Source organism: Micropterus salmoides, unplaced genomic scaffold (genome assembly GCF_014851395.1).
Source record: "Micropterus salmoides isolate LMB-PRFRI ecotype aquatic unplaced genomic scaffold, ASM1485139v1 Ms_hic_scaffold_22, whole genome shotgun sequence".
Classification (NCBI taxonomy): Eukaryota; Metazoa; Chordata; class Actinopteri; order Centrarchiformes; family Centrarchidae; genus Micropterus; species Micropterus salmoides.
The window spans coordinates 15,014,851-15,029,679 of NW_024041373.1; the positions used below are offsets into that span (position 1 = coordinate 15,014,851).

A 14,829-nucleotide genomic window follows, 5' to 3' on the forward strand; every position below is an offset into this window, starting at 1 on the left:
CTCACATTAAAGGATTTGTATAGTGGCTTGTATAGGCTGTATAAATACAAACCATATCATTAAACCCATATCAATTCCAACAGATATGACAACATACATAGTTATAGTTCTTTATTACAGAAGTTAATTCATCTCATTGGACAGTCTGGTGAGAACATTTTCAGCTTGAGTTGTGTGACTGCTTTATTGGTGTACTGTGCACAGTGAAACGATAGATAACTGGTTGATCATTAGTGTTTGTGCCACTGACATGAGGGTCTTGCATAATAGTGCACAAGGGCTATGAACAGACAATTGACATATTAAAAGTGAGGTAATTAGTATGACCCCTTTGGGCAGAAGACAGTATCATTAATAAATTACAGTGCAAGATATAACTATCTTCCTGAGAACACTAATAGGCTTGTTCACATTCAGCAATAAACATAATACTTCATTCATTATAGAGGTGGTAAATACTTACATGTTCTACAACTGCTTCCTCTAATTAAAGCTACATAGAGTCAGTTTGGTCAAGTTAATATTCTGGTTTTCAAGTGTTCTTAATAACTGTTAATCATAGATGCTAATTACTGCAGGCTAAATAAAATCAGAAATGTTATTCATTAAGAATTGATGAATCATAATCATGATATAGACAGTAGAGTCAGCACTGCTGAGGTAATTGACCCTTCGCTAAGCCACGCCCCGAATACACAGCTGGCCAATCACAGCGCAGTATAGGATTCCCTCTAACTGAAGTCCGACACTTTCATGGATGGGCTCCATTGACTCTTATGTAAAAAGAGTCATTTTCTAGCTTTTTTTGGCTATATTTTTCTAAGATACGGTCAAACGCTGTTCCTGGGGTACTTGTAATAGTTTTAGTCGCTACCTAGAGAGGTTGATAGGGGAAGTACGATTTATTCTATTTCCAAAACCTAAAATAAATCCAGAAAAATGTCGGCTGTGGATCTAGCTAACTTCCTGCTCAATGGAACGTAATAAAGCCCTACTGTTCTGCTTTTTAATGATTGTGATAATGAACAGAGGCCTACCCAGCTTTACAGGAACAGCGTTGATCGTTCATATCGTTGTCATTTGTCTCAATCGTCGGGGGATGCGGTGGTTCAGAAGCTAAAGCCTACTGAAAGTACAATGCAACTGCAGAACTGTCTGCTTCTTTCTGAGATCGCTTTTTCCAAATAATGTGACAATATTTCTCCGGGGAGTGCAGTAACAGCCAGTGGCAGCGCCAACAGTTTCTCGGACTTAGTTACAGTAACTAAGGAGGGCGGGGCTTAGCGAAGGGTCAATTGTACATTAGTTACAGATTTACTAACCCTTTCAAATCCTGGTCATGACATATGCACTTATAGCACATTACATGTAAAAACAAAAATGTGATGTCACGCTAAGTACAGACTATAAGTACGAGACTGACATGAAGAAAACAGAGGAACATATTCTAAACACAATTACTTAAAGGAATTATTCCCATATTAGCTATCTAATTGGGAGTTAGATGAGAAGATGAATACCTTCATCATCTTTGTGCGTTCGGATAGTTTAGCACAAAATTTGTAAGGAGGGGGAAACAGCGCCAACTGTATATTTGTGCAAATGAGTTTATGTTGGCTCCAGGAAATCTGCTGGATACAAACACTTTCCCTGGAATCAAGTGGCTCAGGTCAGAAAAGGAAGAAGTGCTGAGAACTGTGGGTAGTGTAGTCTTTTACTGGACCCTGGTGACCGCTTCATGGATGGACTCAGCCACGTAGTCTATATTCTTGGTGGTCAAACCGCACATGTTGATGCGACCACTGGCCATTAAGTAGATGTGTCTCTCCTTCACCATATATTCCACTTGTTGGGCTGCAGGAAATACAGCAGAACTACATTTATTAGTCACTGATAAATGATCCTGTAAATCTCGTTGTGTGTATCAAAGGGAATTGTACTGTGTGAACTAATGCTAAAATTCCTGAATTCTTGCACAACGAATCTAAACTTCTGAGATATGTAGAATCTAGATACGTCCTGGATTAGCTTGGTAACTTTATGGGTTTAGTTTTCACAGATGTGATCTCACTCTTAGTTGTTTTGTTTTTTAACACAACTGCATTTTTGTATAATTGCATCAACTTGCAGTGCTAAATATACAGATCTATATGGGGATGTGTGTGTGGTGGTTCTGCTGAGCTATCTAAGTTTCTGCGTATGGTCTTTGTACTCACGGTTGAGGCCTGTGAAGCTGAACATGCCGATCTGCTGTGTGATGTGGTCCCAGGTTCCTGGCGTCCCCAGAGCTTCAAGCTTAGCTTTCAGCTGAGCCCTCATTGACAAGACCCTGTTAGCCATGGTCTTCACATTGTCCTTCCTACAAGGAAAAAGAAAGGAATAACTCTACATCAGAAAATACATTGTTTTTATGACTAGTACACCTCACGCAGTGCTTTGAGTGTTCTTTTTGTAGGGCCATTTTGTGCTGACCATTCAGTAAAGAGCTCAGGTGAGGTAAGAGTGATGGCAACAATGCGAGCTCCCTGCGATGGTGGGTTGGACCAAGTGATCCTGACAATCTTCTCCATCTGGGACAGAACTCGCTTCAGGCTGTCTGCGTCACGAGCCACAACCGTCAGGTTGCCCACACGCTCATCTGATGGGACAAACACATGTCAAATATAAAACACTATCATAGCCATTCCTTTATTTTCCTGTAGGTGGTGACATTGACATATCTACGTCCGCTGTACCAGTTCAAACCGCTGTTGCAAACTTTTTTATAATATAAGTGGCAACAGTTTGCATGTGTAAAACGGCTCTGACAACATTCATAACATGTTGTCATACATAAATTAAGTGAAAATGTGAGTTTGTGAGAGAGAAGCTACGTCTAGTTTTAGAGTTTGGACTTTTAGCTATATACTATGTTGATCATGTACAATATCTTGTCATGTTTAAAAATAAAACAGGGTTGAATTAGGACTATTCCTTTTCACATAATTTCCTTTCCTCTTCATTACGTACATGTGAAACTTACCTGGCCATATATGTCTTTTGGTTTCACTGTAAAATTGTAAAATTCAACCATTTTTTTCTTTTTACAGGTTATGCTTTATTTTACTGTTAAAATGTGGCTGTATAAAGCACTTTACGACAGTCATTGTGATTAAGGTGCAATAAAATGTCACTCTTTTTCACTCTCTTGCAAGCAACTGATGTGCAACTCAATGCACCCCAGGGTCACTCACTGTAGAGGCCAAAGTTCTTGGAGAACGACTGGGCGCAGAACATTTCAAAGCCCATGGAGACAAAGTAGCGGACGGCCCAGGCATCGTTCTCCAGATTGCCTGAGGCAAATCCCTGATAAGCCGAGTCAAAGAACACAAACAGCTTCCTCCTCTGGAAAATAACAGGATAAAAGATCAAATCAATCAGTGTAGTGTTATAAACATTAGGCCATGTCCTGTTTAAACTGACACTGAAGTGTTCGTTTTTATTTATGTGCATGCATGTGTATAAGATAAGATAAGATCAACTTTATTGTGCCCTAAGTGAAATTTTTCTTGGACATCAGTGCCGCATAAGGCTGCGGTAACAACGGCAACACATATGGACTTCCCACTGATATACATCATAAGGTCTGCACCATACATTACATTGCAAAAGAGAATCAGAGACACTACACCTGTGATATGAAACCTCTGAATAATTACATTCAATTGCACTTGAGCTCATAAAGCAGTGAACAATAAAACAAACAATAAAATTACAACCGCCGCAATTCTAAATATATAAACTCATTGAAGATCTGGTTGTTGAACACCCTAGTGCAAGCGATCAATCAATATTAAACTATGCTTTAAATTAATGAAATGCCCGAAGTGCTTCAAGCCATCTTGTTCAGAGCAGATTGTTTATTTAGGAGCTCTATGGAAGTAGGGATGAAGGACAGCTTACAGCGGTTACTTTTACATCTGCTAGCTCTATCGCGTTTCCCTGAAGGTAGTACTCCATATTCAGAGCGCAGAATATGGCAAGAGGCGTTCAGAATTTTATGTGCCTGGGAGACTACCATTTTTTCAAAGATGGTCTGAAGGGAAGTGTAATCTGTCTTTCCCATAACCTTCATCGCAGCTTTTATTAGTCTTTCAATTTTTGTTTTGCACTGAATGGTAAGGGGGCCAAACCAGGATGCCATTCCATATCTGATCAGACTTTCCAGCACCGCGTTGTAAAATAAATGCACAATACTATCATCAGAAAACCATTATGATGTATAATACCATCATAATTTCAGCGATCTGCTTCCATTGCTCCTGGGTAGGGTCTGTGCCAGTTGGATTATGGGCACAGGCATGCAGGACAAAAATGGAGTGCTCTGGACAACTCTGTGGGAAACAGGGAGAAGAAGAAGAAGAAGTACTGTAATCTCTTTAAAAAAAATTACCAAAATAAAGTAGCACCAGAGTCAGTCTCACGCACAGTTTACCTCCAAGTCACTAAGGAAACCAGTCAAATCCAGGCCCCTCTTCTCTGCGTCCCAGTACTTGTATGGACGGACGTCCTCAAAGCCAGCATTGGCGAATACTGCATTGTGATTTTCTGAAACAACCAGGAAGAAAAACTCTAATACCAATGCACTCATTTATTGTTCATATTTCTGCTCAATAACAGGTTGACTACTATTTTATTAATGCTTCTTACATGCGAACTGATAACAAATCAAGATCCCTGATATGATGTGGGGTATTCATAGAGAACTCTACTAACATCCCAAGTCTAAAGTCTATTTAAGTTTCTGTAAAGGATTCAAAGATCAAAGTCCTTGAGTTAGGAGCTACTTTCCAGCAAGCATACTTATACGTGAGTGTACCCCAGGTAGGTGCCGACACATAGACGGGTGTTTTGGTGTTGTTGTTTCCATTGTAGAAACGCCTGAGAAATTCTGCACCCATCTTCAAAGCGCCAGTACCACCCAGACACTGGACAGCCCCCACCTGGCAGTGTCAGACACATAAAAACAGTTAGTTTATATGTAAACAGATTAAAAACTGAAACATAGTACGGTCTTTTAAGACACAAACCCTGTCCTCCTTGATGGCAGGACTGTTGTCTCCCAGTGCGATTTTGGAGGCCGAGGATCTGAACTCAGGCAGGCCCAGGATGGGCAGATATTCGTGGTTTAGCCTGTCATCATGCACAATGATCTTTTCCACCTTTTTCACCACAGGCAAAACCCACGGCTGGCCGTCATCTGTCCGATAGGCTGCAAGGAACAATTCAAGCAAACCAATGTTATACAAAAAAAGTGGAGGAAAGAATGAGGCCTTGATGCACTGCCTGATAATTTTAGGCCAGTATGAGTCAAGTATGAGTTTTACGAAAGCTTGCTAAGAAGCCCACTCTTCTAATAATAATCATCTGAAATGATTTTACCAAACATACTCTGATTCAAGATGGCAATCTTGATATTTGGGATTTTACAAGATACTGTAATCGAGTCCCACCAGTTCACCTCTTGATTCACAATGATATGTGAATGTTTCAAGGAGTATGGCCAACAGGACTCTTGTTTTTCCATTTAAGAGGCTTTGTGATTTTGGACTTGACCCTTGGAAAATCACTTCAGAAAATTTCAACAGACATGCACTTTCGTCATGAAAGGCAAAGGTATCTGTAAAAATTAATAATCAATCTTAAGCTGATATGACAAAGGCTGCAAAGATTACTTCCATTATTGATTATTCTGCTGATTGTTTTCTAGGAAGGGCCAACTATAACAATATGCAAGAAAAATCATATTAAGATTATTTTGACAGATATTGTGATTGGAATTTAGTCTTAGTCTTATGCCTGCAGAATATGATTTGTAGGCCAGGGCATCACTGTAGCACCACAATGCTTCATTTATAGTAGTATGTTGTCACACACTTTATCTTTAACAAAGAGTTGCTGTGGATTTGGTGATTCGGATAATATTGTGATTAATTGTTCATCCCTATTTCTAGTTTAATTAATTTGGTCTATAAAATGTAAAATAGTGAGAAATACACATCACAAGTTCCTAAAGCTGACATATTCAAACCCCCAAAGATATTCAGTTTATTAGGCTAATCTAATAAGTCTTTAACATTGAGAAGCTGGCACTTGCTCATTTTTGTAATTTTTGCTTGAAAATTTGATTAAGCGGTTAGTGGATTATCAAAATAGTTGTGGACTATTGCAGACTTCTCAATTAATGGACTACTTGTTAAAGCTCTAGATATGACTTTAAATATACTGGAAATTGTGTAGCCTAGGGATGAACAATTAATGGAAATTTTATCAAAATCGCAGTATGGTCTACGAAAATTTTAAAATCACAGGAGGTGCAATATTTATTAGAGGCTAAAAGTGTGTAAACATACCATTTAAAATGTTTAAAAAATATCAGACTTCAGAAAACAACTATATTTGGTACAGATCCCTGCAAAAATCACACAATAATAATTTAATGTTTTTGAATGAAAATGAGAATAATGATGTGAAAACATTCCCTTCACTATCGCAAATCAGATCTTAATTGCAATAGCAGTCAAAATATATATTTTTTAATTGTTCAGCCCTAGTTTAGCCTAGATTTACCAGCCGTACAGTGGCTGATGACCATCTGCACCACTGTGTGTGTGTTGCAGAGAGAAGGGGATTATACTGCCTGCTCTAATCGTGGGCCTCCTCCTGCCATGCAATGCCATTTCCACACTGCCACAACAGAGCTAAGCAATGTTTCTCACAGTGTCTCTCTGCAATGTAAGCAGCAAGGATTACTACTTTTAATAAGATTACCACTGAAAACTGTTGTACTGAGGACTGAAATGTGCCATTTGCTTGCTTTGGGGGGACAGAAGCAGGACTCAGCTATACATACTTTAACTCCTGCAAGTAGCTTGTTCTTGTAACATGAGGGAACAGTAATACAACCTACTCCCTCCACAAAGTGAGAGATTATTGTGCAGAGATGCAGCAAGAGGGAGAAAGGGATGAAACCAGCCAGGACAGTGACAGAGATTATTCCAGTCATTGTGTCACACTATTACATTCTATTATATTAAAGAGACATTATCAACAAAGCTGCATGGTGGTGTTGAATGACCGAACAGTGATATTGACAGACAGACTAATCGATCACGCAGGGTCTGATGAAATAAGAGGGATTCAATTCTTAAGATTGTTATCGTCACAGACTGTTAGTCACTGACGTTATGTACATTACTGTAATGTTATACCAAACAAGACATTTTAGAGACATATATCCACAAAAACTAGACAACGCTACGTTACAGGTGTTACACCGAAATCTGAGGCCAGAGGAAAATGTGTTGCCACCATAAACTACATAAAACATGGTTCCCATCATCGTACAAAACTTGTAACGTTAACGTTACAGGGACACAGGTCACACAATCTTACGGGTTCATGAATTCCTTTTAACACCGGCTGCGGTTAATAACAACCTAGCTAGCTTCGTCAACTAGAAGCTAACTGTCGGTTAACTGTTGTTAACGGCTTGGGTACCGTTGCCCTTGCTAACATAATGCCTGGTACCGTGACTTCAGACTTATTGTGGACAACTTACCTCCCACTCCGAGGTTCACCTTTTGGGGAAATTGGTCGTTATTGAAATCCTGAGATAGCTTGAAGACAGCTACAGGGGGCTGCTTGGGGGACCTCACAAAACACCGACATAGTTGCTTTTTATTGTACTGGAGACTATGGCGACAATAAGGGACGAGCGATTACCGGGACACCTAATGCGATGATGCAGGACTTTCACCTTCCACTTGGATTTGGGGGAATGTAAAGTGGGAGTGAGCGCATTTACCAATAGAAATCTAGACGTGCTTGCCAAGCCAATCCCTGCACTGATCCCGGTCAGGTCAAAGTTCAAGAAAACACACGCACAATGGCTGTTGGCCATTGAATACCTCTGTATGACTTAAGAAACGTCACAACCAACCAAATGTCTGGCGGTGAAAGTGGGTGGTTTACATTGCAATAAAGGATTTTGTCACAAGGTGGCGCTACAACCTTGTTAAAGATTGTATCAGGCGCTTCCCAGTAAGCACTCACCAGAACTACTCATGGCATGAGTTTGTTCTGCACAGGATTATATTTAACATTGATGGATAAAATAACACATATAAGTATCAAATAACTCACAGACAAGATATTTGTCTGGCATGGCTTAATTCTTAACACTGCGTGCTCTGTTTCAGAAGGCGAATCCGTACATCCCATTATAAATGTTCATTTGAACCCTACCTGAGCAGACAACTATTTATGCTTGGTCTTGACACTGTTTGAGTGAGTGCATGTTGGACTGTGTAAATGAGTATGTACAAGGATTTCCATCTGTTCTGTCCTAGGCCTAGGCTGGGCTTTGGTGTAAACATGCTGGCTCCTCTGCGCTCTCCCCGCAGCTGTCTGCAGGAGCTGAAGTGGTTGATAAACGAGGGCCACTCCAGCCAGCTCTCCCCTACCAGTAGCATGACTATGTTGAAAAGCTTTTCGGCCACACTGGAGTCCGGGCAAAGCGCATTTGATTCCTCAAAACTTTGTGTTTCTGTCTGGTAGAGAAGGTTGCAAGGCTTGACCTAGTTTGTGTGATTGAAGTCAGTGATGGTGGGATACCTTAACACAATACCTCCTTCTAATAAGGGATATTTTATAAAGGGTTTATAACTTCTAACTAATGGCTTTACTCAATACGGTACTTTTCAGGCATATGTACTTTTATACTACTTTATACTTTTACTTGACTGCATTTTGGGGGATAATGTTGTACCATTTACTCCACTACATTTATTTATTTATTTATTAACTTTACGGTAGTCACTAGTTACTTTACAGATTAAGATTACGAGCATTTGATCATATTATAAAATATGCATTGATGCCTTATTATAGATTTAAATAGTGAACAGAATATAAAGTAGTAAAATTAGCTCCACTTTCACCATCTTATTGACTTATTGACAGGTACATTTTCACATAGGAGGTGCTTAACAGTACACATTAACATAAATATAGAAATATGGATATAGAAAAGGTAAAGAAATCAAAAATGTACAAGTACACAAAATAATACTATAATATTTATACAAATATACAGGATAATTAACAAGGATGTGCAAAAAATCACAATATGAGCAAAAAAGGATTAGTGCAATGTAGATAATACAGTAACACTCTGGAAAAGCCATTCTGCATAGCACTAACTGTTATTTTTGATATTTCGCAGATAATGCTAATAAGTCAGTGCTTGCTCTTAATTACACTGTGAACAAATAGGCTGTTGAATAGCCCAACTGAGGTTGTGTAGTTAAATTTAGGCATTCTTTAAAAGGGCTTCTAACTGGTATTTAATGTCTATTTAAAGTCCTGCTGTTTTGCTTATTGTATCATTTCAATGTTTAACCTTCACTGTGCATAATGATATGTGTGTAGAATTTGACACTAAAAGGCTATTTCTTTTTATCATTTTAACATGCACTCATACGAGCAGGATTTTGTGACTCCACAGCTAGTTTGGAAGTCAAGTAAGTACCAACCTTATGCACAAGTGTCATGTGGAAAATTGAAACCTCCAGCACACATTAACTGAGAAAGGACTTTTCAGTTACATCGTGTCCAACTTCACCCACACTGTTTGCATATTCATAGAGTCTCTAGATTAATCTGTGAGGGAGAAGGAGTAGATGCCATTTATAATTAGGTAATAAAGTAAGGTAAATAACTTTGTGGAAAAACAATGTCAGATCCAGTTTTTCTCAAGCAAAGTATTTATATGTGTTTTAAAACATGTCTTTAGTAATTAATAGTCAAGATCAGTTTCAAGTCTGTTCTGCTCTTAACATTTCTGTCAGCTCAAGACCAGTGGACCAACCAAGCTTGTGTAGTTAAAGCTGCACTAGATCAATATTTCTATACTAACAAGGGGTCAAATTGCCAAATTGCTGGATGTGTAAATAGGCAGCTGTTCATACTGTCACAATATAACAATGTTGCCCATATCGCCAAAAACAAAAGAATACTGCTTTAAACTCAGTTAGGCCTTACATTCACCTGATATAGAATACTTTACAAAAGTGACACCATTACTCCAAATACCAGTTATCACAGAACAGTGAGTTACTATTTTCACCTCCTGTTTTGTCCCAGATGTTACTTACTTTCCCCATACCTGGTACCACCCCCACGCATCTCCCCGCTTCACTTTGACAGTAGATGTTTTCATTCTTTCCGACCAGGTGAGGGTGTCTCCTATGTTAGCTATCACTGTCAGCCATGCAATTATGGGATTTGAGATCCCAGAACAAGGCTCGGGGGCCCAGGGCAGGGTTTGGTGTGTACGTACCGGGGAGGCCCCGGGTCCACGGTCTGAGCTGTGATGTGAAGTGTGTGTCAGAGCAAGGAGTGACAGGAGTAGCCTCTGGCAAGACAGTGCCCACAGGGGGAGTGTGTCACATCCAGATCAATGAGTTAGTCAGCCAAACACCTTCTCTGCGTTTCCTTGACATTGACGTGTGAAACATTTATTTTGGCATCTGGCAATGTAATGCAAATATGACCCCCCCCCCCCCCCCCCCCAAAAAAAAGAGTAGCGCCAACAAAGTTTCTTTTATCACAGTGTTTTCATTTTGCATGCAAGTTGTCATTTGTGCAGACACTAAAACACACACAAAGGCACACATTCAGGCACAAGACAGTCACATTCCAGCTGTGGTATCACTGAAACACAAACAGGAGCGTGTGCACACACACTGCAGCACATTCCAAGGGGGATGTTGCAGCGTTGCTCACATGTTGCGATGGCCCCTGTGTCTCTGGGTCAGAGCGCCGTGGTGAGTGACCACCTTTTTAGCTTCCTGCCTTGTTTGTTTTCCAAAGACAGTGTCATCAATTCTCTAACAAGGGGCTAGACACAGCAACAACAAAGAGCACAGGACCTCCCTGTTGCGCTCCGTGTAGTCGAATGACTGACGGAGCATGCATGCAATAACAGACATCAGCGCTCTGTGTGCCTGACTACATTCCGACTAGTGTATTTGTGTCTGTGCAAGTTTGTGTGTGTACATGCCTTTGTGCGCTCCATTTGATATCATGACATGAAATCCGTTGGGTTTTTTCTTGTGCATGCAAACATTTACCCATTGCTCTCTATGTACATCTGATGAAAGACACACTGGATGTATACCTGTAGTATTAGTATGTGTATGTGTGACTGACAGCACATTCTTGGATTACTGTATTCAAATTAGATGCAAATTAAATTTTTCCAGATCATACAATAACTACTTCTCAGATTTACCATCAGTAATACATCTGAGTTGGTGGAAGAGAAATCCTAATGGTGTCATAACATGTACCACTCACACAAGATAAAGGGATTGTTCAACATTGTGGGAGACACTTCTTTCACTTTCTTGCCTTGAGTTGGATGAGAAGATCAGTATCACTCTCTTATCTGTGAAATAAATATAGAGATACGCAGCCAGCAGCATAGCTTAGCGCAAAGACTGAAAACAGGGGGAAACAACTAGCGTGGCGCCTTCCAAATGTAACTAAATCCACCTACCTGCAGCTCTAAAGCTCATTAATTGGCACTTTATATTTTTGTTTGTTCCACCTGTACAAAAACCAAAGTGTTGTAGTTATGGTTTTATGGAGATTCACAGAGATTTGGTTACCCTGGGACAGAGCCAGGCTGTTTCCTCTGTCTTCAGCCTGTGTGCTAAGCTAGGCAAACCTGCTACTCGCTGTACCGGTAGCCTTATGTTTATCAGAGAGTATCAATCTTCTGATCTAACTCTTGACAAGAAAGTAAATCAGCGTATTTCCCAAAATGTCTAACAATTCTAATACTAATAAACATATTTGGTATAAAACTTTTCTTAAACAAAGTTACAAAGTGCTTTAAAGTAAAACTACGAAGTTTGATAAATAAGTACTGTTCACAATTTTATGTAATTCAAATGTAAGATTTGACTTTGAGTGTTATAATGTCTTTAAAGGTCTGTTCATATTCTTATCACTCACTGCTTTTCACTGATGTGGCCTTTACTCCACAAGGCTGGGCAGAACCTCAAACCCAAGGTCTACAGTGTGTTATTCTAATTGATTGATGTTGTCTTTTGGCCAACTCAGGCTCTCCAGACTGCAGCTTTATACAAATATGCATGCAAAGAAACAAAGACAGGAAGTGGAAGACTTACGTCTGAATTTTTACCCTGACTGCTTTTTTTTTTTGTCTGCATAAAGCAAACTGCCACAAACAAAAAAATGATAGGTGACAAGAAACTTGACCATGTCTCTCACAATCACTAATGATGTGTGATTTTATTCATTCCCAGGCAGAGATCATCTGATTTCATCCTCCCATTCACAAAGAGGTCAGAGGTCAGGGTCAGCTACAGAACAGGGACTCAATATCTAAATGAGGCCGGATACCTGCTAACACCGGGTCTTGGATCAAAGTCGTCCAGTTGAAGGACAGTCTCCCTGTTCTTTACGCTGACATTCAATCTGAGCTACAGCATTACCAACAGCAATCATTATTAACAGCAAGAAATTATGCTGAAACTGCATTACTTGGTATTTTGTACAGTAATTATTTACAAAACTTAGACTTTACTCATAAGGAGTCAGCATTTTGCCAAAACAAAATGTCACTTTGATAAAGATACCACCATGGTTGCTGGAGAGACAGTAGCATTTTCTCTCAAGGATGTTTACCTCTTGAAGTCAGGATGCATGCATGCTTTTATTTTACAGCAACATTGTCTTTCCCAAGAGAGCCATTACTGCCTGAGCAAGTCAGAGAAAGTCCCTCCACCAGCAAGCTGAACTTGATTCAACCTTTTGATATTTTTAATACTTTTTCAGCGGCTCTGGCCAAGTAGGACAGAACATGCAAGCAGCTAGAGGGAACATTCAAGGCCCACACATCCTTTTCAGTGAAAGCCCGCCTCCCTGCAGTGTCTTTATCTGCGTGGCCTGTGAGGCAGCTCAGAGGATAAGCTTATTTAGGTTGCATGTTTCCTCACAAATTACATTCCCAACACCGTAGATCACAGACATAACAGCCCTTACATCCCTCCTGTTAATGTTCATATATACAAACACACACCTGCTGAGGCAAAGCCATCTGGGGGAGAATTACAGCAGGCTAATTTATGAGACCCAAGGGAGGGCAAAGGGCAGGGGACCCAGACTGGCCTGACTTCACTTCCTCCTTTCATGCTCTCCACATTAGACCCTTGATACACATAACAGGGCTTTGGTTCTCAAACACACTCTCACAGTCTTTCAAACAAACCTAATTTCATTTTTCCTGACCTGGTGAACACAATGAGCCCCGATGCACTGTTGCTACATGCAAGTTAGCTATCACCTTAAAGGACCACCACTGTTGAACATTTGCCACTTTCAGAGCCGAAGGTAAGTCGGGGAGAACAGGGTTTTGCTAAAAATCTGGCCCCCCAGGCTCGCCTCTGGCCTCCTCATTTCCTCCAGTGAGAAGGTGCTGTCATCCGTCACTCGGGCCCAGGCAGGGGTACAATAGCACAGTCTGGGTCCTGGCTACTGACACCATCACATAGGCTGCTGATAAGACTCACCTTCCGGGACCCAGAAGACCTGAGCCATTAGTGACCCACAACAGTTTAGTCCTTATACCATTCTTACAGATGACCATGAAATAAAAGGGAAAATGGAAAGCACATTATGATCTGCATGAGGCAAACATTCTGCATGTATTTGTGCTTTCTTCTACATTTTCAAGGTCTTTAAACCTTTATATCCTCATCGCTTCCATATCTCACCACGCTCTCCTAATGCAAGATGCTGGGGAAAAGCTATCACACCCTATTAGATCTCTAATTATCACTCTTGGACTGACACGCAACATGGAAAACAGATGGACACACTTGAGCTTATCTTTTTTCCTAATGTTACAATCTATTGTTGTTATGGGCTTATCGTAGGTACTGTGAGACAAATGGATAGTCATACTTCAGTTCCTCATCACACATCCAGGCTGTTATAGTAACACTTGTAAACAAACCAGCTCCTCTGTAGAAAGAGGGTAAGTGCTCCTCTGCAAAGCTCTGTCATGTCACGATAACACACACGCGTTCACACACACATACGCCACATGAGGCTTGCACAGACACTGGAGGTGATGACGCTTCCTTCACCCAGAGTTTACTACTGCGGTAAAACCATCAGATACCAATCACCACTCGGCTTTACAGGAGCAGAGACCACATGGGGAAAGTTAATTGCAGTCATTACCAAGTCATCAAACGTCCATTCTGTGCTCGGGGATCTGCTGCCTTTAGAGAACATTCAACCCCAAATTGCCAAGTGGATTGGGTCTTATGGGCCTGCAACCACTGATAAGACTGTACACCTGCCACTCTGCTGAGAAGACACTGCTTCAACAGGTTAGCTTGCCAGAGACAGGGAGAGAAGGGAGAAGGGGGCAAGAAGAAACATGTTCAGCACTGCCTGGCAGGACACTAAAGAAACTCACCAGAAAGTGAATTGAGAGGAATGATTGAAATGTGACTGTTGCAGAGGTGGAAAATAAATATTTAGTTAGTTACAGTCTTTGTTCAGCGTCAGGAAACAGAGCTCTGCAGCCTCTGACCTCTGCTGTGGGCCTGACCTTACTACCCAGCTTATCGCGACGATTCTGAGATGAAGATGATGTATGGGAGAGTCGCATTCAGCACCAAGCAGCTCCTTGACACTCTCTGAGAGTCTGGGTTTTGTTACAGGCAGGAAACAGACTCTTCCGCT

At 40.6% G+C, this 14,829-nt stretch overlaps 1 protein-coding gene across 1 annotated transcript; it reads right to left on the reverse strand.

Annotated features, from left to right (window-relative positions):
* Nucleotides 1-96: 96 nt before the first annotated feature.
* On the reverse strand, nt 97-7,725 carry got1 (glutamic-oxaloacetic transaminase 1, soluble). Its single transcript, XM_038737492.1, is given in 10 exon segments — nt 97-1,854; nt 2,217-2,359; nt 2,473-2,638; nt 3,234-3,384; nt 4,269-4,373; nt 4,475-4,587; nt 4,859-4,982; nt 5,070-5,251; nt 7,601-7,679; nt 7,681-7,725. Coding segments are annotated over 10 exon segments (1,233 nt in total). The 5' UTR covers nt 7,711-7,725; the 3' UTR covers nt 97-1,714.
* Between the last annotated feature and the right edge of the window lie 7,104 nt (nt 7,726-14,829).